This window comes from Lipotes vexillifer, unplaced genomic scaffold (genome assembly GCF_000442215.2).
Source record: "Lipotes vexillifer unplaced genomic scaffold, Lipotes_vexillifer_v1.1 scaffold1268, whole genome shotgun sequence".
NCBI lineage: Eukaryota > Metazoa > Chordata > Mammalia > Artiodactyla > Lipotidae > Lipotes > Lipotes vexillifer.
Window position 1 is genome coordinate 253,377 of NW_006789000.1, and position 27,376 is coordinate 280,752.

Here is a 27,376-nt window from a genome sequence, read left to right on the forward strand (position 1 = left end):
ATACAAGTATTTGGTTTCGCCAAATGTGACCTTTAATGCTAGGTAAGAAATAAGCAGACAAAGTGGTGATCCTTGCAACAAGATCAAATATTTAATAGCTTTATTTTGAATGCTGCTACAGTCATTTCAGTTTATCAGAGTTGTTTAATACTAAACATGTGCTAATCATGAATTCCCATTTTTTTTCCAATTTCAATATTCTAACTTACCTTTATGCAAAGAAGTCTTACTCCTGCAATAGTGTTACTTCTTAACTCAATTTTATATCTTTGTTAACTCATCTCTGATTTTTATGAATTTTAGTAGGGTAAAAAAAGGTTTCTTTCTCAACTGACTCCTCTATCAATCAATCATATAATCATCGAATATACAGTTCTGTTACACAAGAACATTAGGAAGAGAAAAATAGAAGCACTTATCTAGTAGGATTATAAGCAAGGTGAGAAAAAGAAATTCATAAATCAACATATGTAATTTTTAGTAGACCTCCTAAGTGCAAATGGAAGACAAGAAGTGAGAGAACAATTTAATACAAATTACACGTAACTGATTTAATCCTCACAACCTGTGAGATCAGTTCTATGTCATCCCCATTTTACAAATGAGGAAACTACGGTATATAAAGATTAAGTAACACATCTAAAGTCATACAGCTAGAGTAGTAAAGAACAGTTCCTTGAAAGCAATTAAAACTTGAACTCAAAATTAAAGATTTAACAAAACTATTAATACAATGAAGCACCACCTCACACTGGTCAGAATGGTCATTATTTAAAAATCTACAAATAACAAATGCTAGAGAGGGTGTGGAAAAAAGGGAGCTTTCCTACACTGTTGGTGGGAATGTAAATTGGTGCAGCTACTATGGAAAACAGTATGGAGGTTCCTCAAAAAACTAAAAATAGAGTTGCCGTATGATCCAGCAATCCCATTCCTGGAACTATATCAAGACAAAACTTTAATTCAAAAAGACACATGCACCCCTATGTTCATAGCAGCACTATTCACAATTGCCAAAACATGGAAACAACCTAAATGTCCACTGACAGATGAATGGATAAAGAAGATGTGGTACGTATATAAAATGAAATATTACTCAGCCATAAAAAAGAATGAAATAATGCCATTTGCAACAACATGGATGGACCTAGAGATTATCATACTAAGAGAAGTCAGTCAGAAAGTGAAAGACAAATACCATATGATACCACTTATATGTGGAGTCTAAAATATGACACAAATGAACTTATCTACAAAACAGACAAAGACTCACAGACATAGAGAACAGACTTGTGGTTGCCAAGGGGGAGAGGGGGTAGGAGAAGGATGAGTTGGGAGTTTAGGATTAGCAGATGCAAACAATTATATATAGAATGGATACACAATAAGATCCTACTGTATAGCACAGGGAACTATATTCAGTGTCCTGTGATAAACTATAATGGAAAAGAATATGAAAAAAGATGTACATATATGATAACTGAATCACTGTACTGTATAACAGAAATTAACACAACATGGTAATTCAACTATACTTCAATAAAATAAATTTTTTTTAAAAATTAAAGATTTAAGGTTTCTGGGGAGGCAAAATAAACTTTAATAAAAGATTTAGGGACTTTCCTATGGTCCAGTGGCTAAGACTCCATGCTCCCAATGCAGGGGGCCCAGGTTTGATCCCTGGTCAGGGAACTAGATCCCACATGTCACAAAAAAGAGTTCGCATTCCACAGCTAAAGATCCCGCATGCCACAATGAAGACCCCGCGTGCTGCAACTAAGACCCAGTGCAGCCAAATATATATATATATATATATATATATATATATATATATATATATATATATATATAAAGATCTAGATATATATCAGGGTATTTAAGAATATGGATCAGATGGAATTTAACATGAGTTTTGGGCAAATAGAGAAAAATAAAATTAGATTAGAAAACACAGGGCCATAATGACAGTCCTTATAAAAAAGAGAATTATAAATTTTGGAAATTATAGTAAGCATATTTATCTTCTTAGGCTAGTATCAAGATATATTAGATAATTTTGGTAATCAAATCTGACAAATGAAATAAGAAACCAGGTATGTGATAATATGGTTCTGGTTTTGGTTAAAATTCATGACAACTGAGCACACTGAGGGAACTTAGGGGAATAAGAACAAATAACAGATAATTAAATAAAATTTATAAGAGAGAATGGCAGAGATGGAAGTTTCAAGATGACTCCATACCTGCAAACAGGAGGATAACAGCCTAATGAATAAAGGGGTAATATGGAAAGTGAGTAGACATTATACAGTGAAATATAAAATGGAATATAAATGACTTTAGTCTCTGATATTCTGAAAATGAATGAAGTGGTCTACTAGAGCTGATCTTCAAACAGGTAAAACATTGATTTAGAAGGCAGAAGCAAGATAAGACAGATAAGAGGCAGCACAGAATAGTTGTAAAGAGTACAGTCTCTGGAGCCAACCTTCTTGGGTATGAAATCTAGATGTACCACTTATTAACTGGAGGACCTTGGGCATGTTACTTAATCTCTTTGGACTTCAGTCTGTTTATCTGGAAAAATAGTAACAGTATTTATACCAGGGGACTGTTGTGAGGAGTAGATGAATTAATATGTATAAACTGCTTAGAACGGTGCACAGTGTAGGCTATAATGCAAGTGTTGATTATGGTGATTATATCACCACCAACTTTGGAGTCATAAACCTAAGAGAATCTTAAGCCTTGAAGATGGATTAATCACTTTAAAACATCTAAGAAGAGCAGAAGGTATAAAACAGAGCCTTTACAGACATCTTGAATTGAATAAATGATTGCATAAATAAAAAGGTACTGATTTAATTAATGTTTACTCTATGCTGTATGATGAGCACTGGTGTTGGCTGGTAAACTAGACAGACAACAGAAGGATAAATATTTAGGAAAGCTGAGTGTGATCAAATTAGTTCTGCTCACCAAAGGCAAGTTTAGGGGTATTTTAGAAAGGGTTTTTAGTGCTATCAAATAAAGCACAAAGGTACAGAAGGTAACTATCAATTTGGGCACACACACACAAAAATAGCAATGAAATCTTAACAGCAGGTATAAAAGAGAAAATGAACTGTGAGTCAGGATACAGAAAAATATGAGGCATTTTACCACAAAAGGAAAGAGGGAATGATGAGGGAAACTTGAAGGAGCACAAAAATCATAGATGTTTAGTAATTTCTAAAGAAGATATCTAAAAATGATGAAAGTCAAAAGGAGTATGTGAAAATAAGAGGAAATATGGCAACTGAAAGTGCTACAGAAAGAGAGGAATTGTGCAGAAGTAAAGATTCAAGATGCAGTAACCAAGAATTAGATTTGTGTAACATCAGAGTGCAAAGTTTCTCTATAAACATTAAGCATAGAATGAACACACCGTGTGAGAAGGGTGATATTTCAAGGTGCTAATTTAAGTATTTTAGCAATGATGGCTGGATAATCCTCAAATTTTGAAAAGGTATAAAGTCTCTAAAAAGAGATTTCCAAAAATGTTTCAAAGATCTTATACTTGGTTGACTAATGTCTCCCCCAAATTCATGTCCACCCAGGATCTCAGAATATGACCTTATTTGGAATGAGGGTCTTGGCAGATGTAATTAGTTAGGATGAGGTCATACTGGATTAGGGTGGGCCCTAAACTCAGTATGGCTGGTGTCCTCATAAGAAGATGACACACAGAAGGCAGGACATGTGACAATGGAAGCAGGGATTGGAGTGATACAGCTATATGTCAAGGAGTGACAGGGATTGCCAAAACCACCAGAAGCTAGGAGGAGGCAGAAAGGACCCTCTCCTAGAGTCGTTGGAGGGAGCATGGCCCTGCGGACACTGATTTTTTACTTGTAGCTTCCAGAACTGTGAGAAAATAAATTTCTGTTGTTTTAAGGCACCCAGTTTGTGGTGCTTTGTTACCACAGCCCTAAGAAACTAATGCAGATGTTAAACAACTCACTGTCCATTTGAGATCTAATTTCCACTAGCTTCCACCCCTTTGGTATAAAATAACTCACCTGGAAGGCTCTGGCTTGAGAACTCTACCTCTATTATCCACGGCTCTTCTCCTTGCTCCAACTTGGAGATCACATCTGGTTTGGGTATAAGACACCCTGTCAACGGGAAATGACACAGGACTCTTATCTAGACACTTGAGCTTCATGGAGCCTAAAGACTGTCATGCATGATGAGGGTGCTTATTTCAACCTCGGCAGGGTAGCACCTCTCACCAGAGGCAAAGATGCTAACATCCTTTCTAGATCCCCAAAGGAATTAAGAATTTTTGAACCCAAACCCTTAACACTAAATACAATTCAGCTCTTCAGAGGTTTGACATGTTTCACCAACTACAGGAACTTACACGGGAAGTTCTGCTTACCCACTGAGACCACGTTGCTGTAGTTCTCTAGCATCACATCCCTATACAGGATCTTCTGAGCTGAGTCCAGCCACTGCCACTCTGCCTGGGTGAAGTTGATTGACACATCCTTGAATGATACTAGTCCCTGTAACAGTACATTTTGTTCAGTCTGAATTGTTAACAATTGGAGAATGTGAAAAATATGTGTGAAGAATAGAACTTAAAAAAATATTTGATGCATACCATATATGCTATTTTTATTTTTATGGGAGAAATAGATACCTTGTCAACATGGTGAGTAATTGCTGAATAAAAAAAGCTTCTATTGAGCTAACTACTCTGTCCATGGAAACATTCTAATTGCTCAGAAAAATCAAGAACAATAAGCTTACATTCTAGTAGTAAAGTAGATATACAAACATCTATTTACAATAAGGTATTAAAAGAGCTATGTTAGAAACGCTTACAAAGTATAAAGTATAGGGTCTTCCCTGGTGGTACAGTGGTTAAGAATCTGCCTGCCAATGCAGGGGACACAGGCTCGAGCCCTGGTCCGGGAAGATCCCACATGCTGTGGAGCAACTTAGCCCGTGCACCACAACTCCTGAGCCTGCACTCTAGAGCCCGTGAGTCACAACTACTGAAGCCCGTGCACCTAGAGCCTGTGCTCTGCAACAAGAGAGGCCACCGCAATACGAAGCCTGAGCACCGCAATGAAGAGTAGCCCCTGCTCACCGCAACTAGAGAAAGCCTATGCACAGCAACGAGGACCCAACACAGCCAAAAATAAATAAATAAAATAAATAAATTTGCAAAAACAAAAAAGTATATAGTGTAGACATAAAGCAAGGAAAAATTAGTTCCATCTGTTATTATGTGGCTGTTACGAGGCTGAAATTCTTTGAGTAGTTGTATTATGCAAAAATATGCATTAGCCTCCACATGGTCAAATGCATTTTGCATGCATTTAAAATGTATTTTAAAAGTTAAGTCCAGCGGAAAGCAACTAGCATAGTTTGCTAGATCAACAGGGTGAGGAGATACGGTAAGATAAAGTACTCAACAGGTGTTCAAGGGCCAGACATGGAATAATTTTGAACCAGTTCCTATAAATCCAAACATCCTTTGATCACCACTCCATCATTTGAACTGATACAGTTTGTACATATTGTACATAAGTACATGTAATGACAATCTAAGTATTTAATGAAGCTTAATCACGTTCTCAATTTTAGATAAAAATTTAATACAAATTGTAATATCTTCTTCAGAGACCATGATGGATAGTCTTGCACATCTCCTGGGATGTCCACCTTCCATTCTGAAGACCCCCACTCCAGAAAACGTGAAACCAGTAAAAAGATGTGAATAAGCCCTGGCCTTACATAATTTCAGATTTAACATTCTAGAATGGTGGTTCTCAACTCTGGCTGCACATCTGAATCACCTTAGAAAATATATAAACCAGACTCTATAAGGCTATTTATTTATTTATTTATTTATTTTTGCGGTACGCAGGCCTCTCACTGCTGTGGCCTCTCCCGTTGCGGAGCACAGGCTCCAGACGCGCAGGCTCAGCGGCCACGGCTCATGGGCCTAGCCGCTCCGCCGCATGTGGGATCTTCCCGGACCGGGGCATGAACCTGTGTCCCCTGCATCGGCAGGCGAACTCTCAACCGCTGCGCCACCAGGGAAGCCCCACAGTAACCTCTTTTATAGCACTTCCCCCTTCCAAAACAGATCCAGTCTAGGGCAAAGTATTGCATTTATTTGCCATGTCTCTTTAGCCTCTCTTTTTCTGGAACATTTCCACAGCTTTTGTCTTTTATGACATTGGCATCTTTGAAAAATATTGTTCCCCACTCTTTCTAAAAATCAGAATGTTCATTTTCGACTTGTCGGATGTTTCCTTGTGGTTAGATTCATGTTACTTGATCTAGGTTGGAAAGTGCATAGGTGATGTTGTTCCCTTCACAGGTATCCTATCTGCAGCATATGCTGCCACTGTCCCTCAATGGAAATGCTAATTCTGACCACCTGGGCAAAGGGTCGTCTGAGTTCTCCACTGTATAATTACTGCCTTTTTACCTCTCTTGGAACTAATAAGCAATCTTTGGGGAGATTTTAAGACCATGAAAATCCCCTAATCCTCATCAGACTGTCCACTAGATTTAGCATGAATTGATGATTCTTGCCTGATATGATCTTCACTATGATAGATGCAAAATGCTGCTTTTCCAGCTTCTGTACTCCTTCCACATTTACCAATTTGCCTTTAATCCACCATAAGCAAGAAACCTCCTTTCTGCCAATTTATTATAAGTATAAACTCACAAATTCCTATTTTTCCCAGTGGATTATAATTCCTTATTGTACTTAATCATTTTGGTGTTCAACTATCCCAGAAGCCCCTTCAAGCTGACATGCCCTGTGATTACTTTGAATACTTCCTTACTTTAGGGCATAACATGATGTCCCAAGCTCATCTTACACCCATCCTGCCCCAGCTCTGGAATCAGCCATTTCTCCAACGAGTCCTGGTTCCTTGCAGTGAGGAATGGTATAAGACACCAAGCTCTGGATGCCAGGTATGTACCACAATGCTGTTATTTATCCCTAACTTTTTCATTTGGATTTTCAAATTTAAAGAAAAATTGAAAAAACATAAAATGAACACTTGAATAATCATCACCTAAATCCTTTTTGCAGTATTTGCTGTATCTCTTTCTACATATAATTATACCTTTGGCTGAATCACTTGAAATTTGAAATGATCGTGAGATTTCACCCTTCTATATACATCAGTATGTATTTCTTAAGAATAAAGTCACGTTCCCATACATCACATTCACACCTAAGGAGATTAAGTTAATTCAGTAATATAATCTAACACACAATCCTTATTTAAACTACTCAATTGTTTCAAAATATTTCCCCAATCCAGAATTCAATCCAGTCTCACATATTACACTTAGGTGTTATGCCTCTTTTATTTTCTCTGATCCAGAAAACAAGACTCCCTATCTTTTTTCATTTGCATTGATTTTTTAAAAGAATCCAGGCCAGCTATCTTGTAAAATATCCCATATTCTGGGTTTGTCAGATTGTTTCCTTATAGTTAAATGCAGATCAGCTTTTCATATTTTGGACAAAAACATAACACAGGGGCTATCACATACCTCTTACTGCAACATACAGGGGAACTAACCACCAGACTGTCCCTCTCCTGGTGAAACTGAGTATGATTATTTAGTTAAAGTGGTGATCACCAGCAATCTCCATTGTAAAGGCAGTTTCTCTTGTAATTGGTAAGTAATCTGGGGAGAGTGAGAGGAAGCAATACTTTAAGCCTGTATAATTAGCCTGTTCACCTTCAACCTTTCAGTCAGTCAGTGGTTTTAGTACCAATGGATGATTCTTGCCAAATCAATTATTACTGTAGGGCTTGTAAAATGGTGATTTTCTTATTCTCATTCCTTCTGTATTTGCTAGCTGGCAGTTTTTCCATAAAGAAGAGCTTTCTTTCTTCTCTGTCTCTTCTGTATCACTAGGAACTCATGAAAATTTTTTGGTTGTTGTGTAATAATCCATTAAGAGTTATTCTTTTTGATGCTAAGCTGTCTCAGTCTGGTGGCCTTCTATGTCCTTTTATCAAGCATTTCAGTACATTCTTGTTTCTAGTATAAAATGATTTTCCAGAATTACTTTATACTTCCTATGTCCCAGAGTTAGGTTTCTTTTAGTGGGGAAGAGTATTTGGAAGTTAAGATTTAGCCACTAGGTGTACAAAAGGTGGATTACTATTCCTATGCCCTTTCAGAAGCTAGAGCAGGAAAATATTTATTATTATTATTTTTTAAATCATGCATTCATATTGAGTCCTCCAATTTAAATCCAATAACAATTTCCCCATTCCATATCTGTAATTTCCCTCTAATAGAACCCCGGTTCTCAACTACTTCAATATATTTACCCATTCATTTGACACAAAATAGTTTTAGAATTATAATACCAATACCAGATCTACTAAGTAAAGTTAAAGATTTCTTTGCAGTTTTTAACTTATTTTAAAATAATTCTAGACTTAGAGACAAGTTGCAAAAACAGTACAGTGAGTTCCTGTATCCTCTTCATCCGGTTTCTCCTAATATTAAGATCTTAATTAACAAAGTACAATGATCAAAATTAAGAAATTAACATTGGGGGAATTCCCTGGCCGTCCAGTGGTTAGGACACCATGCTCTCACTGCAAAGGACCCGGGTTCAATCCCTGGTCAGGGAACTAAGATTGAGCAAGCTGCACGGTGTGGTCAAAAAAAAAAAAAGAAATTAACATTGGTATGTTATTAACCTATAGCAAACTATAGTCTATACTTAGATTTCACCAGTTTTTCCATTGATATCCTTTTTTTTTGTTCCAGAATCTAATTCAGGATTCCATACTCCAAGCAGTTCCTTGTTTTTTCTTGTCTTCCATGACCTAGACACTTTCAAACAGCTGGTGACTATGGTTCCCACTGCTGGGTGCATAATGGGCATTGGTAATTTGGCCATGTGCAGTACTGAGCACCATCACCACTTCAAGGGGTATGCACCCTAACAAAGTCAGATATAAGCCATTATGGAAGGCCGGTGCATTCCTGACTGCCTCCAGGATTGCCCAACCCATGGCACACTGTCCAGCAGAAAGCATACTGAATACTAGGTGGGGAAAAAGACATTATTTTGTTAATTGAAGACCTGCTGCAGACAGAAATGTTATAAACCACTCTTTCACAATTTAAAAGCCTGGTTTGAATGGTCAAAAAGGCCTCTGGGGCATGGAGACTGACAGTGGATTATCACAGGCTGAATGCTGTGCCAGATATCATCACTGTCACTGAGACAGTGGCAGTCCATACCAGAGAACCGTACACTGTTATTCTCAGTCCTCATGTGGGCTGAGGATAAGGACCATTTGTATTCACATCGAACAGCCTACAGTGTATGTTCACTGTGCTCCTGTAAGGATACCTTAATTGCCATTCTATACGTTCCACTGGGGGATGCTTGATGTCCAACAAGCCCAAGTTCCCACAGAAGTTTTATTTATATATTTTTGTTAGTTCTGGGGGTTTAAAATTTTTTCCAGCTTTCAGGTATAATTGATAAATGAAAATTGTATATATTTTTTGATATACATATACATTGTGAATGATTCCCACAATCAAGCTAATTATCATATTCATCACCTTGAATACAGTCATCTCTCAGTATCTACGGGGGATTGGTTCCAGGACCCACCCCCCGTACCGAAATCTGTGGATGCTCAAGTTCCTTATATAAAATGGCATAGTATTTGCATGTAACCTATGCACATCCTTCTGCATACTTTAAATCATCTCTAGATTACTTATGATACCCAATACAATGTAAATGCTATGTAAAGGTTGCCAGTGTGCAGCAAATTCAAGTTTTGCTTTTTGGAAATTTCTGCAATTTTTTAAAAAATTATTTTATTTTATTTATTTAATTTTTGGCTGCGTTGGGTCTTCATTGCTGCACGTGGGCTTTCTCTAGTTGTGGCGAGCAAGGGCTACTCTTCGTTGCGGGGTGCAGGCATTCTCATTGTGGTGGCTTCTCTTGTTGTGGAGCACGGGCTCTAGGCACGCAGGCTTCAGTAGTTGTGGCACATGGGCTTAGTTGCTCCGCGGCATGTGGGATCTTCCCAGACCAGGCCTCGAACCCGTATCCCCTGCATTGGCAGGCGGATTCTTAACCACTGGGCCACCAGGGAAGCCCTCTGCAATTTTTTAAAGAATATCTTCGACCCACGGTTGGTTGAATCCACAGATGTGGAACCCATACTTACAGAGGGCTGACTTTGTAGTTACCTTTTCTGTGTAGTAAGAACACTTAAGATCTACTATCTTAGCAAATTTCAAGTGTACATTACCATATTACTAACTATAGCAACCATGCTGTACATTAGACCTCCAGAACTTATATATCCTGCATAAATGAAACTTTATATCCTTTAACCAAGAAATCATTTCTCCTAAACCCCAATCCCTGGCAACCAACTTTTTTCTCTCTGCTTCTATGAGTTTAACTTTCTATCTATCTACCTATCTACCTACCTATCTATCTATCTATCTATCTATTTATTTTAGAGTTTAACTTTCTATGAGTTTAACTTTCTATCTATCTATCTATCTATCTATCTATCTATTTCACTTAGCATTATGTCCACTAGCTCCATCCATGTTGTCACAAATGGCAGGATTTCCTTATTAAAAAGCTGTATAATATTCTATTGTATATGGAATTTCTTTATTCATCCATCTGTTGATGGACACTTAGATTGCTTCAATATCTTGAATGTTATGAATAATGCTGCAATAAACATGGGGCACAGATTTCTCCTTGAGATACTGATTTAATTTCTCTGGGCCAGAAGAGGGATTGCTAGAAGAAGATGTATGGTTTGAAAATATTTTATCCCATTCCATGGGTTGTCTTTTCATTTTGTTTCCTTTGCTGTGCAGAAGTGCTTTTTAGTTTGATGCACTCCCATTTGTCTACTTAGGCTTTTGTTGCCTGTGTTTTGGGGGTCATATTAAAAAAATCATGCTCAGACCAATGTCAAGAAATGCAGGGAATCTACAGATTCCTTTGGGTAGTATAGACATATTAACAATATTATTCTACTAATTTATGAACACAGAATATCTTTCCATTTATTTGTATGTTCTTCAGTTTCCTTCAGCGTTTTACAGCTTTCAGTGTACAGAACTTTCACCTCCTCGGTTACATTTATTTTTACGTATTTTATTCTTTTTAATGCAATTGTACATTGTTTTCTTAATTTACATTTTCAGATTCAGTGTATAGAAATGCATATCATTTTTAAAAAATAAATAATTAATTAATTAGGCTGTGTTGGGTCGTCATTGCTGTGCGCGGGCTTTCTCTAGTTGCAGCAAGTGGGGGCTACTCTTTGTTGCAGTGCGCGGGCTTCTCATTGTGGTGGCCTCTCTTGTTGCGGACCATGGGCTCTAGGTGCGTGGACTTCAGTAGTTGTGGCATGTGGGCTCAATAGCTGTGGCTCGCGGGCTCTAGAGCACAGGCTCTGTAGTTGTGGTGCACGGGCTTAGTTGCTCCGTGGCATGTGGGATCTTCCCATTCCAGGGCTTGAACCTGTGTCCCCTGCATTGGCAGGCGGATTCTTAACCACTGTGCCATGAGGGAAGCCCGCATATAATTTTTATGTTGATTTTGTGTCTTGCAACTTTCCTGAATTTAGCTCTAACACTGTTTTGGTGGGGTCTTTAGGGTTTTCTATATGTAACATGATGTCATTTACAAACAGAAAATTTTATTTCTTCCTTTCTGATTTGGATGTCTTTTATCTCTTTTTCTTGCCTGATTTCTATGGCTAGGACTTCCAGTACTATATTGAATAGAGATGTCAAAAGTGGTCATCCTTGTCTTATTCCTGATCTTAGAGGAAAAGCTTTCAGCTTTACAACACTGAATATGAGGGTAGCAGTGGGCTTGTCATATATGGCTTTTATTATGTTGAGGTATATTCCCTCTCTACTTATTTTGTTGAGAGGTGTTTTTTTTTTTTTTATCAAGTAAGGGTGTTGAACTTTGTCAAATGCCTTTTCTGCATCTATTGAAATGATCATATGACTTTTTGTTCATGTTGTTAATGTGGTACACCACATTGATTTACATATGTTAAGCCACCCTTGCATCCCAGGGATAAATCCCACTTGATCATGGTGTATGATCCTTTTAATGTGATATTGAATTCAATTTGCTAGTATTTTGTTGAGTATTTTTGCATCTGTGTTCATCAAGGATATTAACCTATTGTTTCCTTTTCTTTTTTTTTTTCTTAGATGTTGGGGGTAGGAGTTTATTAATTAATTAATTTATTTTTTCTGTGTTGGGTCTTCGTTTCTGTGCGAGGGCTTTCTCTAGTTGTGGCAAGCAGGGGCCACTCTTCATCGCGGTGCGCGGGCCTCTCACTATCGTGGCCTCTCTTGTTGCGGAGCACAGGCTCCAGACGCGCAGGCTCAGTAGTTGTGGCTCACGGGCCCAGTTGCTCCGCGGCATGTGGGATCCTCCCAGACCAGGGCTCGAACCCGTGTCCCCTGCATTAGCAGGCAGATTCTCAACCACTGCGCCACCAGGGAAGCCCTGTTTCCTTTTCTTGTAGTGTTCTTGTCTGGCTTCAGTATCAGGGTAACACTGGCCTTGTAAAATGAGTTTGGAATTGTTCCTTCCTCTTCAATTTTTGGTAAGAGTTTGAAAAGAACTGGCATTAATTTTTCTTTAAATGTTTGGTAGAATTAACCAGGGAAACCATGAAGCCCTAGGCTTTGTTGGGAGGTTTTTTATTACTGTTTCAATCTCCTTATTCATTATGGATCTGTTTAGATTTTCCATTACTTCATGATTCATTCTTGGTACAGTGTGCTTCTAGGTATTTATCCATTTCTTCTAAGTTATCTAATTTGTTGGTATATAACTGTTCATAGTAGTATCTTACAGACCTTTGTATTTCTGTCGTATCCATTGTAATGCCTCTTGTGACAGTTTCTGACTTAAAGCCTATTTTCTCTGATATAAGTATAGCCACTCCAGTTCTTCTCTGGTTACCATTTTCATGGATTTTTCCCCCCATCCCTTTACTTTTAGCCTATATGTGTCCTTAAAGCTAAAATGAAGTCTCTTGTTGGTAGCATATTTTTAGATCTTGTTTTTTAAAAATCCATTCAGGTATTCGGTGTCTTTTGATTGGAGAATTTAATCCATTTACCTTTAAAGCAGTTATTGATAGGTAAGGACTTACTATTGCCATTTTGTTAATTGTTTTCTGACTGTTTTGTATTTCCTTTGTTCCTTTCTTACTCTCTTGCTGACTTGATTTTTTTTTTTTTTTTGTAGTGGTATGCTTTGAATCCTTTGTCTTTTGTCTATCTACTAGAGATTTTTCTTTATGGTTACCATAAGGTCTACATTAAACATCTTATAGTTAAAATAGTCTACTTTAAGCTAAGAACTTAACTTCAATCACATACAAACTGCAATGCATGTAGGGTCAAACAAAAGTGTCAATGGATCCCCACAGAAGTAGTAAACATGAGCAAATCCAGTCTCAGAAGACTGACAGAGTGGGAGGGGGATCAGAACATTAAACTTTCTTCTTTTCATTCCTTTGCTGTTCCTAGATGACAACACCCTGAAAAGAATTAGCACAGCTGTGGCAAGAGGAGGCAAACTTAAACAATGGTAGATTTATCATCCCGGAATAAAGTCTCTTGCAATTTGCAATTCCACTGTAATGGCCTGGCCAATACATAATCACTTGGACCTTCTTCAAGCTATCATTGGGTCAAATCACTCGGTGACTCCCTTGATACAGGTCCAGATGCAGGCATGCTCTTGAGTCCCCAGCTTTAATATTACCTACGTTGTGACAGGAAAAGATCCCCATACCAGAATGGGTAATACTGATCTGCATTGGCACAATGGACCAACAATTCTCCCTTCCTGAAACCAAATGTCAAAAGTAGATTGAGACAGTATATAACCGGACTAGTCAGCATTATGACAACAAATCCTCATAGGTGTCATCTGCACCCCTCCAGGTTATGTATTATTTTGTGGACCCCCAAAGGCAATAAAATGTCTGCCCCTGGTGGGAAAGATCGTGTTGCCTCAGAGTCTTAGGGCCCACCATCCATGTCAGCATCACATATAGGGCTAGAGGGGACTCGCTCTGCTAACCCACTGCATAGTGGCTAATGGCACCTTCCCAGGAACACAAACACTTGGTTCCATTCTGCTGTTCATGCCTTCATAACTGGCATAGGCATAAATGGAAAAAATGGTATACAACTTGTCATTGACTACTGCAGAGACAGCTAATGCTATAAAACGAGCAAAAAGATTTGAATAGACATTTCTCAAAAGAGGGTACTAATAACAAGCACACGTAAAGATGTTCAGTTGCATTAGTCATTCAGGAAATCACATCAAAACCACAATGAAATCCCATTTCATACCCACTGGGATGGCTATAATCAAAAAGACGCACAATAACAAGTGTTGTTGAGGACGTAAGAAATTGGAACCCTTGTGCATTGTTGGTCATAATGCAAAGTTGTACAGCCCGTCTATTGAACAGTTTGGTAGTTCCTCGAAAATTTAACCATAAAGTTACTATATGACCCAGCAGTTCCATTCCTACTCCTAAGTGTATACCCACAGAACTGAAACCATATGTTCATGCAAAAACTTGTATATGAATGTTCACAGCAGCATTATTCATAATAGTGAAAAGGTGGAAACAACCCAACCTAAATGTCCATCAGTTAATACTGATTAACTAAATTTGATATATCTGTACAATGAAATATAACAGCCATAAAAAGGAATAAAGTACTGATACAGGCTACAGCAATGATAACTCTTGAAAACTTTATGCTAAGTGAAAGATGCCAGACACAAAAGACCACACATGGTATGGTTCCACCTATATGAAAAATCTATACAGACAAAAAGTCAATTAGTGGTTGCCTAGGACTGGGGGGTTGAGGGAAAATAGGAAAGTAATTGCTTATGGGTGTTTCTTTTTGGGGTGATGAAAATGTTTTGAAATTAGATAGTGGTGATGGCGGCACAACTGTGTGAATATACTAACAACCACTGGATTTAACACTTTAAAAACGTAAATTTTACAGTTTGTGAATTCCATCTCAATTAAAAATTATTTTTTAAAAAATGTAAGTTTTCCTACATACTAATTTGGAAAGATCTCCAGCATATGTTCTTACATGTAAAAATTAAGGCAAAGAACAAGGTATTTTATGGTGTGTGTGTATCCTTTTGGGTAAGATGGGTGTACAAATAAATACACATATGTCAAGTTGGTGGAAGCCCTTTGTGCTGAACACCAAATCATCCTAGTTAAGGTTGATGACAAAAGGAAACTAGGGGAATGGGTAGGCCTCTGTAAAATTGACAGAAAACCCCATAAAGTTGGCTGTAGTTATGTGGTGACTGAGGAACAAGGATGTCCTCAAAGAGTACTTCAGATGCAAGAAATGAACAAATAAAAAACTTGGCTCTTGTTCCTCAGAAAAAAAAATAAACCCATCACATACGCACACACATACATATATACACGTATTTACATGTGTATATGTATTCACACATATATACATACAAATACACATAAGAAAAGAATAGAAATATACATTTATGTATATATATATTTATCTATCTATCTAGATATAAAATCATATTTACTTGTCTCTGCATTTAATAAAAATGGAAAAATACACATACAAAAATTTCTTCCCTATAACTAGAAGGGGAGGTTGCAGTGATAGGGACAGACACAGGAGGGAGAATCCACCTTGTGTATCTATATATATTGTTTATATTGTATTGATTTTTCCAGTGTGAATACATTACCTAATCCATACACACACAGAAAAAAATACATATAAAGAAAAAAAAACCCACGATAGCTTGGTATACAGCAATGGCTGGCATCACTACAGCAAATGTACGCGTCCTCTTCTCACAGAGTATCTGCAGAATACTATCTCCATCTGAAAACATCAATCCTAGATCCATATGCTGAAATTTTAGGTTTTCAGATATTTTTCTAGCCAGAACACAGTCTTTCTGTTTGTAATCATCAGCTTCTATATTATATACAATTTAATAACTGATAAAATTGGAATTAAAATTATCATTAAATATTTTAAAAATCATAAGTCTTTTAAACACATTGATGCAAATAAATTTGAAAACTTAAATATACAATTTTTAAAATAAATATGCATCAAAAATTGAAACAAAAAGTTTAGAAAACCGGAAAAAAAAACTGTAAACCATCTAAGAAATAAAATTAGTAATCAAAATCTATCCTTAAGAGGTGTAGAAAAAAACACTGGGTATAATGGACATTCAAAACTTAAGGCATAGGAAGGAACTTACCTAATGGGATAATGGGTGTATACCAAAAACCTACAGAGAGTATCTTAATGTTTGCTAACAATTCCTGAGTTATGTCTGAAAATCAGGTATAAGGTAAGGATGTCAGCTATCAGGCAGTAAGACCAGAAAAATGGTAAGAAAGGACAAGATGAACCAAAAAAAAAATGAATTAAAAACTAACGGAGTAAATTAGAATGCCCAGAAATAGATGTATGCAGACATGGTAATACACTGAATGATAGCTGTGGTATTATAATTCAATGGGGAAAAGATTAATAATGAGTTGGTGCAACTGGCTTTATGTGTTAAAAGGTAAAGCTGGATTCCTTCCTCATCTGTCTACAATAATGAATTCCAGATTGATTCAAGGCTTAAATATTTTTAAAAATAGTATTAGTATTAATTAAATGAAAATAAAGAAAAATATCATTATCTTGGGTTACAGAAGAATTTTAAAATAAAATTCAAAAGGAAAAAAATCAAATGGAAAAGATCAAAAGATCAGCCTACATAAAAATATAACTCTCATAAGGCCAAAGGCACTGTAGATATAAACATCAAAGGACACACTTAGAGAAAATATTCACACAAAAAAATAATAGACAATTACTGTCTAAAATAATATAAATTTATTAAAAATTAATAAATATAGAAAAATATAATTAAAAATGAAGTCATTCACAAAAGCAATGAAAAGCCAATAAAATATGTGATATACAAGCTCGTTAGTAATCTCAGAAACGCAAATTAAAATGATGATCTTTTCTTAGAAATTAGATTGGCAGTAAGTCTAAAGTCTGACAACACCAAGCGCTGGCAAGGAAGCAGGGTAAGTGGCAGTCTTATGTACAGTGCCATAGTCTAACTGAGGGAAATATCTATGCAAAGCCATTTTAAGGGCATATAGACCATTTAGCCTTCTTCCAGATATTCTAGGTCATACTGCTGGACCAAGCAAGACCATTGGAAAACTGTCTATTCAAACTCTGTAATGGACTGAATGTTTGTGTCCCACACCCACCCCCAATTCGTATGTTGAAACCCTAATCCCCAACATGATGGTACTTGGAGATGGGGCCTTTGGGAGGTAACTGGGTCCTTAAATGTTGTTGAGCGCTCATGATGAAATTAGTTCCTTTAGAAGCAAAGACACAGGAGAGCTTGCCCCTCTCCGCCCCCTCTCTCCACCATGTGAGGATACAAAGAGAAGGTAGCCATCTGCAAACTGGAGGAAGGCCCTCATCAAGAACCAAATCTGCTGGCACCTTGACCGTGGACTTCCCAGACTCCAGAACTATGAGGAATACGTGTTGTTTAAGCCACCAGTCTAAGATGATTTGTTATAGCAGTGCCAATGTTTTAGTACTCTAACTAAAAGACTGCTCTCTGGGTCCTCTTTTGCTGTCAGAAAGATCAGAGGCCAATTTGCAACTCGACTTTGATAACCCTGGTACATTATAGGACCTGCATATATCATCTATACGCTGACTTTGCTCAGCTATTGACCTGATACTCTGTAGTTTCTCTGATGTTGATTTTCACGTATTTCTATCTTTCTATTTTAATTCCTGTTCTTTTACAAATTGCACAAAGTCCATTGTAAAAGAAAGGGGGAATAAACAACTCACCTGTGATTTGTTCATTTCCTGCTGCTCTTGGAAAACTGAAAAGAACTGTAAAGGTACAGATGGGGAAAAAGGAGAGAGAATGAGGTCCTATGAAACCCAGGCTGCTGTGCAGCTCTCAGAGTCAGCTGCCTATGATGCTTCACACAGCAGCTGCCTACAAGGCTCCAGTCCCTTTAACCCTAAGGAGCGCAGGACAGACACTGTGGAAGAGCACCCATATGTCTACGTTGACTCTGACAGGTCACAGAGAGCTTAGAATGTGATTTTTCATTGGATGAATATATACATTTCTTACTACTTTTTAAAGAAGTCATCTTTCCCTCCCACTGACTGAAAGAAAAATTAATAACAACAGAGAACTAATTAAACAAAGTACAATACAGAGAAGACTGTGCCTTCACTAAAACTAACACTGCAAAAATAACTAACTAAATAAAATCAGGCAAGCAAGCAATCCAGCCCTGGCTATATTGTTTTTCTGCATTCTTAGTGACAGTGTTTGGCCCTGAAGTTAGAAAATCCTCATCAACATCTTTTGGAAAGGGACGGGTACTTTGTTTACTCTAACTTGGTTCATCAAAAGGATTTTTTAATTAAAAAAACTTGATGTGACTTAATTGTTAAGAGTGGACAGAAGTGAATTCTTTGGGCATGCCACTAATTGTGACACTACACAAGTCACTTATTCTCTAGGACCTTTTTCTTTTCACTTCTCAAATAAAGGCGAAACAAAAAAATCTTCAAACTGTGCATTATTTGATTTTTTTACCATCAGAATTAAAAGAGTAATGGTGCATCTCTGTAGATTGTGTAGAGAGTAAACACAGAGTGAAGGGAGTGGGATGATTAGGGTGGGAAAGAGGGGCAATTTCCCCTTCTATGGGCAGTGATTCCTTTCCCTGGACTGTGCCCTCATAAAGCCTCCTCTGAAGTGCCCTCAGCTGTGCTGCGTGCCCCCTGCTCATGCTGCCAGCCTCATCTCAGTTCTGAAAGCTGCTCACTGGACAGTATGCAATGGCTTCTAAAGTAATGACATCACCCAAGCCTTGCTCATTCTGTGTAGGAGGGCCAAGAATTACTTCTGCCCAGGAAGTTCTAGGATATAGTCTTTCTTGGGCCTCTTCAGCCTCTGGTGACAGGTCTTAGATGGAGGGTCAATCTTCCAGGCAGGGTTTCTGCAGATTGCTCCTTCTCATCTCAAGAGCTGCTTTGTTCCAAGAAAGCTGGCACCAAGACCAAAGGGACAAGTTAAATTTTGCTGAAGCTTTCAAACAGGCCCCCAATCTGACCGTTATGGAACATACATACTTTCTCCAAGATTCATGGGCTGGGTCATGTACAAACTCAAAGGCCTCCAAGAACAAAGGCTGGACAAGGCAGACCTGGCTCAAAACCTCAATTGGGCTGCCTGGTCCAAGGACTCAGAAGAGTCATCAAGAATCCCCAAAACACAAGGGCCAAGTAATGATTTAGTCCACATGTATTTCACAATTATTTCCTTAGGATCTATAAAGACATATCAGGGCCCAATGCTATGAATAATGATGCTGAGTTTTAGGCAGTGTGGTTTATTAGAAAGAACATGAGATGAGCAGAAAAAAACAGTTGAAAAATCAAAAACTAGATTCCCACCGCTGCTGGCTGTGTGATCTTGGGTAAATCACTTCACCTCACCAAGCCTCAGTGGTCCCCTCTCTTAACATGAAGACAGTTAAGCCTACCTCAAAGATGGTTGTTAGAAATGAAAAGATATCTTATGGAAAAAAGCAACGTGTGTGTGTGTGGTATATACACTACATTTACAGCGCAGAACTGCATGAGTCAGGTATTACTAATATTCTCGTTTTGCAGACGACGAAACTGAACCTCCTGCAGTTAACTGTCATTCCCAGGGTTGCTCAGTGACAGCGCTGGGACTTGAACCTCGCTCCGATTGCTCCAGCCAGCGCCCCCCTCCCGGGGCCGCACGTTCACGCACGTACTCTGCAGCCTGCTCGGGGCCCGCCCCCGCGTCAGTATTGCAGAGGCCGGCCCCTTCCACTGTCAGAGGAGCCCCCGCCCAGCCGTCCCTCCTCCCGGCCAAGGCCGCCCCCACCCGCCCCCTGGAGCTCACGTGCCAAAGGTCCCGCTCCTGAGTCCGCTGACCTCCTCCACACCGTCGCCTCCGCCCACCCCTCAGCCGCGAGGGCATCCCTTGGCCCTCGCCCAACCCTCCCGGGCTCACCCTCAGCTCCGTCGTCGGGCTGCACAGGCCCCTGAATAGCGCAGAGAGTCGGCAGCGCCGGAACCGCCTCCCGAGCGAGGCTGTAGCCTGAGGAAAGACAATTTACAGCTACAAGCGGAAGTATGCATGTGCTTAAAGGAGCCCCGAAGTCCAATTCCAGGGTAAAAACTGCACTTCCCATAATTCCTTGCTCCCGCACCTTTGGGCAATATGGGAGTTTCTCTTTCAAAGGCTCTTGTTACCTGGCGCCCAGGTTTTCTAAGCACCGGCAGGTTACAGATTAGAACGTGACTTTACTGACATAACACCCAGGTGCAGTGCATGGTTCTTGATTGGATCTGGCTTAAATTGGATCTGGCTTAAATCAGCTGCAAGAGACATTTGGGGAACAAATAAGGGTAATTTTTACTTATTAAAATTGAACTGTTTATCAGTTATACTAAGGAATTATTGTTATTTTTAGATAGTCTAATAGTATGCATTGTGGTTCTGTAGGAAATGTAGTTAATTTTTAGAGATGTAATACTTAAGTATTTAAAATATTGTGTGTAAAAAGTTATAAAGAGCAAATATAGCAAAATCCTCAGTGCTTAATATAGGTAATGAATCTAGATATTCATTTTACTATTCATACTACTTTAACAACAACAACAACAAAAAACTGGGTTCTACCTACAACCACTGTATGTGTGTGAATAACCACATATTTTAGAACTAGTTTTTCCCATAAAAAGAATTATACATTTGACTGGATGCATTCTTAACATAAATCTACAACCATTGTAGCATATTTATTCTTTAATGCTGATTTTTTGCTTCTTGCATTAACTTGTATATTTTAAATTCAGTGTACATTCCACGATGGTGGTGATATTATTATCTATCTTGTTATGACATCAGACTTTTGTTCCTAAGTTATGGATTCTCTGCTTTTAATTTCATTGATTTGTGCTTTTATCTTTTTTTAAAATTTGTTTATTTTATTTTATTTATTTTATTTTTGGCTGCATTGGGTCTTCGTTGCTGTGCGCGGGCTTTTCTCTGGTTGTGGTGAGCGGGGGCTACTCTTCCTTGCGGTGCACAGGGTTCTCATTGCGGTGGCTTCTCTTGTTGCAGAGCACGGGCTCTAGGCACACACTTCAGTAGTTGTGGCACAGGGGCTCAGTAATTGTGGCTTGCAGGCTCAAGAGAGCAGGCTCAGTAGCTCGGTAGTTGTGGCACATAGGCTTAGTTGCTCTGTGGCATGTGGGATCTTCCCGGACCAGGGCTCGAACCCATGTCCCCTGCATTGGCAGGCAGATTTTTAACCACTGTGCCACCAGGGAAGCCCTCTGCTCTTATCTTTATTTTCTTTTTTCTACATGCTTAGGTTTTATTTTTTTGTTCTTTTTCTAGCTTAAGATGGAAACTTTATTTTCTAATATGAATATTTACTGTTGTAAAATTCCTCCTAAGTGCTCTTTACCTATATATCCCAAATGTTGCCATGTTATATTTTCATTTTTGTTCTACTCAAAATATTTTCTGATTTCTTTTTTTTTTGCGGTAAGCGGGCCTCTCACTGTTGTGGCCTCTCCCGTTGCGGAGCACAGGCTCCAGACGCACAGGCTCAGCGGCCATGGCTCACGGGCCCAGCCGCTCTGCGGCATGTGGGATCCTCCCAGACCGGGGTACGAACCCACGTCCCTTGCATCGGCAGGCGGACTCTAAACCACTGCGCCACCAAGGAAGCCCTGACTTCTTTTGATAGTTCTCTTTGAGCTGTGGATTATTAAGAAGTATTTGTTTAATTTCCAAGTGCTTGGAGATTTACCTGTTATCTTTTTATCATTAACTTCTGGTTTAATCCCATAATGGTCTGAGAACATACTTTGTGTGACTTCAGTTATTTTAAATGTAATATTTGTTTTATATTGGTGAATATTCTGTGCAGTCTTGGAAAAATGTTTATTCAATTGTTGAGTTTAGTGTTCTGTAAATCGTATCTAGTTTGTTGATGGTGTTATGCAGTTCTTCTATGTCCTTGCTGATTTTTTTGTCTACTATTGATAAAGAAACATTCATGGTGTGAGCCAGCTCTGTTCCCTCCATGTGTGCACACTGTCATTGGCAACAGTAGCCTCCACCTTAGGCTGGGAAGCAGCACCAAAGCAGGAGTGGCTGGAGCAAGAGCCTGCTGTGGGCTGGGAGGTGCCCTGGGGTGGTCCTGGCAAGCCGGCCAGAGCCCCAGGCAGTTTTCAATCTACTGCCTCTGTGCTGTGACCAGGAGTAAGCAAGACTGTGTGCACACTCCTCAAACCAGCTAAGGAGGCTCATCTTTTCTGGTGTTAGACGCCAGGTCTGAGGTGCCTAATGTGTAGCTTAAACCCCTCACTCCTCAGGGAAGATCCCCGAGCCTGTAATATCCCACTCCTCTTCTGTGTCGCCCACTAGGGGTGTGGGTCCCAACCAGGTTGCGCCTTCTCCCTTCCTACCAGACCCGGCGGATCTTCCATTACAACCTTAGTTGTACAAGAGCTGTTCTGCTAGTCCCCAGGTCGATTTGAGCAAGAGTCACTCTATATGTAGTTGTAGGTTTTGTTTTTGTTTTTGTTTTTGTTTTTTGCGGTACACAGGCCTGTCACTGTTGTGGCCTCTCCCGTTGCAGAGCACAGGCTCCGGACGCGCAGGCTCAGCGGCCATGGCTCACGGGCCCAGCCGCTCGGCGGCATGTGGGATCTTCCCGGACCGGGGCACAAACCCGTGTCCCCTGCATCGGCAGGCGGACTCTCAACCACTGCGCCACCGGGGAAGCCCTGTAGTTGTAGTTTTGATGTGTTCGTGAGGGGAGGTGGGCTCAGCATCCTCCTACTCTGTCGTCTTTATCTCCATTCCTCAGATTTTCTATTTCTTCACAAGTCAATGTTGGTAGGTCTTGTGTTTCCAGGAATCTGTTTCATCTATGTTATGCAATTTGTCAGAATAAATTGCTCATAGTACTTTCTTTTAATTATTTTTATTTCTGGAGAATGAGTAGTAATGTCCCCACTTTCGTGGGGTTTTTTGTTTGTTGCCATGTGGGGTGCCACGTGGGATCTTAGTTCCCTGACCAGGGATTGAACCCATGCCCTCTGCAGTGGAAGTGTGGAATCTTAACCACTGGACCACCAGGGAAGCCCCAGCCCACTTTCATTTCTGATTTTAGTAATTTGAACCTTCTCTTTTTTTCCTTAGTCACTCTAATTAAAGTTCTGTCAATTTCATTCATCTTTTCAAAGAACCAATTCTTGGGCTTGTTGATTTTTTTCTGCTGTTTTCCTATTCTCTATTTAGTTTTCTCTGCTCTAACATTTATTATTCTATTTTGGTTGTTTGGAGCTCCTTTTCATTTTTAGATGTAATCATTGATAGATATTAATGTCCCACTTTGTACTGCTTTCACGGTATCACATATGTTTTAGTATAATGTTTTTGTTTTCATTTGTCTCTAAGTATTTTCTAATTTCCCTTGTGATTTGTTCTTTGACCCATTTGTTTTTTAACAGTGTGTCTTGTGATTTCCACAAATTTGTGTATTTTATAGCTTTTCTTCTGTTACTGATTTCTAACTTCATCCTGGTGTTGTCAGAGAAGATACTTCATATGACATCTATCTTTTTTATAATCTGTTAAGAGTTAACTCATGGACTAACATCCTCTATCGTAGAGAATGCCCCATATGCCCTTTAAAAGAATGTATATTCTCCTGTTGTTTGGTAGAGTCTTCTGTATACATCTGTTACATTTAGTTGGTTTAAGGTGGGGGCTTATTTTTGTTTTTGTTTCTGTTTTTGGCAGCGTTGGGTCTTTGTTGCTGCATGCGGGCTTTCTCTAGTTGAGGCGAACGGGAGCTACTCTTCATTGCAGTGCATGGGCTTCTCATTGCAGTGGCTTCTCTTGTTGCAGAGCATGGGCTTTAAGCGTGCAGGCTCAGTAGTTGTGGCTTGTGGGCTCAGTAGTTGTGTCTCACGGGCTCTAGAGCCCAGGCTCAGTAGTTGTGGCACAGGGGCTTAGTTGCTCCACGGCAGGTGGGGTCTTCCCTGACCAGGGATTGAACCCATGTCCCCTGCATTGGCAGGCGGATTCTTTTTTTTTTTTTTTTTGACAAGAATGAGACTTTAATCAGTTTTAAGTGGAGTTTATAACACTAAGAGATAAAGGGCTGTTAACAAACACAATAACAAATGGACATCTGATTGGTATGAAGCATTATCCTGTACACATCGTAATTTTTTGTGTATCCTCAGTGCATAGCATTTACACACAGAGCCACTGCTGCACAGCACAAGAGTATCTGAAGAGGCTGAATCAGAGTAAGGCTGTTTAACAGACTGAAATTTTTTAGTATATATATATTCTATATGAAAACAGATTCAACTTTTGAACTGGCAGGGTAGAAGGCAACTCTGCCAAACACCGCAGTTAAAGCCACCACTTTAGTGCACAGTTCCACCCCTTCCATCTGCATGTATAACACATTAACAGTATTTAAAGGTAAACGAGGCACTTTGTGGCAACCACAGCCATCGTTATGAACATATTGCACAAATTTTCTAGAACTAAACAGTAACTTGTACCCTACTTTTATTTTTTAAAGATGAAACATTTGATGCTGCCGGTAAAGTCCACTTAAGTTTATAGCCTGTGCCACAGCAAAGAATGGTGATGCTATTTATTCAACTACCCTTTAATAATTATGGCAAAAAATGTTCAAGAGGGGCTACAGAGGACTTGAGATGGTACAGGGCCCAATTGTAAGCTTTCTTAAAAGTGATGGGCAGGTGGATTCTTAACCACTGTGCCACCAGGGAAGTCCTCAGCACCAGAATTTTTTCCTTTTTGCTTTTTTACCTCTTTACTGGTATTTCAATTTTGTTTATACATTGTTTTCTTGACTTTGTCCATATCATCTTCTAGCTCTTAGAGCATGTTTCAGACAGTTTTAAAGTCTTTATTTACTACGCCCACCATCTGGTGTTTCTCAGAGACATTTTCTTTAAATTCTTTTTTACCTCTTTCTTTGTATGCCTCGTGGTTTTATTCTTTTTTTTTTTTCTTGAAACCTGGACATTTGACTCGTACAACGTCGTGTCTCTGAAGATCAGATTTTCTCCCTTCCCTGGCTTTTAAGTGTGTTATTTGTTTGTTTAATTGTTATAGGATGTCTTTGGGCTGGGATCAGTCTGAGGTGAAAACTTAAGGTCTTCTCAAGTCTTTTCTGAGCCTTCACCTCTCCTTGGGCATGTGTGGTACTTTCTAAATTTTCCTGTATTTGTGGTTGCTTTTGAATGTCCTCGTCTTTAAATGTATGACTCCCAAAGGGTGAAAAAGAGAAAAATGAAGGAGAAAAGAGTGCCAGCCCTTTAAATCCTAAGAGGTCAGTTTACTCAGAGGGGGAGTGGCTTACAGCAATGGTATGGGGGGTGCAACAGTGGCTGCGTGTCTGTGTGTCTGCCTCTCCACAATCAGAAGCAGCAGTGAGCAAACAGAGCACAAATCCCTCTTATTTAGAGGACAGGGTTCTTAATGTCCACCCTGGCTCCTGCAAGCTGCATGCAAGGCTCCTGCAACCTGCATGCTCCAGGAACATGTGAATAGCTGACTGCCACAGGACTAGGAAGTGGGGAATGGATAACCACTACTATGATAATAACTAAAATTGACTTAAATTAACTGCAAGTTACTACCCAAGCCTTTCTGTGAAAAATTTTTGAGGTATTTGGGGCTCATTTTGATCTCAGGTAAGGCCTAGATCTCTCATGAAACTACCAGCCTCTTTTTAATTGCTTTTCACCATACCTTCACTGATTTTTGAGTGCCTTTAGGCTTAACCATCCTGTACACTCTGTTAAATAAAGTCAGTTCCTTGGAGAGAGCTTTGGACCTCTTGATTCTATGACCTGCCTTTCCCCTTGGCAAAAATCTCTGAGCCATGCCCCAGATATAGGAATGGATACAGTGGCATCCTTCTCTCTATGACACCGGTATTTTAGGAGCATAGTGCCGTATGGGCATAGTAGCCTGTGGTCTTCTCATTTTCCCTTTTGGCCTGGAACCTCTACCCTACTTAGTCAAAATGAGGGTAACTGGGGTCTCAGTATTCTCAGTATGGTACACCTGAAACAGGAGTGGGGTCTGGAGGAACAGGAGCTCTTGACTTCTCTTTAAATGGCACTCTCCTACAAGGCAGCCTCTAAAAGAGGTTGCTGGGGCTTCCCTGGTGGTGCAGTGGTTGAGAGTCCGCCTGCCGATGCAAGGCACATGGGTTCGTGCCCCGGTCTAGGAAGATCCCACATGCCGCGGAGCGGCTGGGCCCGTGAGCCATGGCCGCTGAGCCTCTGCGAGGCCGCAACAGTGAGAGGCCCACGTACAGCAAAAAAAAAAAAAAAAAAAAAGAGGTTACAGGAAACACTGGGAGCCTGCCCCTCCCAGATAGATGCCATTGCATGTGACTGGGAGCTGGGAGGCAAGACAGCTGTTCTTTTGGCTGCACGTGACTGGAGTTACTGTCACACTGAGCTGGGGGGCAGAGGAGCTAGTTGAGGTTCAAATATGACAAACTCTTGCTGTTCTTAATGAGTTTTAAGTAGATTTTCTTGAATGTTTCTTTTTTGCCATATGCCTTTAGGACAATTTCCAGAGACTTTACTTTTTTTAAAAAAAAATAATTTTCATCAGTTTTGCTTGCTTCATGTGGGAGTGGATCTGTGGAGTGAGTCATAAGTACCTGTTTGTACTTTTGTTGTCCCCGTTAGAAAATAAGCTCTATAAGAAGACAGAGGTTTTTCCGAGCTTTATTGAGATATAATTGACATATAACATTGTGTAAGATTAAGGTGTACAATGTGATGATTTGATACACTTGTATATTACAAAATGTATATCACAGTAAGGTTAGTTAACACGTTCTTCACTTAACATTAATTACCATTTTGTTGTTATGGTGAGAACAATGAAGCTATGCTCTCATAGCAACTTTCAATTATATAGCACAATATAGTTGACTATATAGTCCCCATGCTCTTCCTTAGATTCATGGAACTTACTCATCTTATGAATGAGTTTGTACCCTTTGCCCAGCATCTCCCCATTTCC

General features: G+C 39.3%; 1 protein-coding gene across 1 annotated transcript in view; it reads right to left on the minus strand.

Annotated features, from left to right (window-relative positions):
- Positions 1–26,116, minus strand: part of LOC103088038 (zinc finger protein 260-like) — a 51,184-nt gene extending 25,068 nt beyond the window's left edge. Inside the window, 5 exon segments of the mRNA XM_082931240.1 lie at positions 4,062–4,157; positions 4,424–4,550; positions 14,189–14,331; positions 20,008–20,350; positions 26,081–26,116. Of these exon segments, the coding sequence (XP_082787366.1) occupies positions 4,062–4,157; positions 4,424–4,550; positions 14,189–14,331; positions 20,008–20,350; positions 26,081–26,116 (745 nt within the window).
- Positions 26,117–27,376: the final 1,260 nt, after the last annotated feature.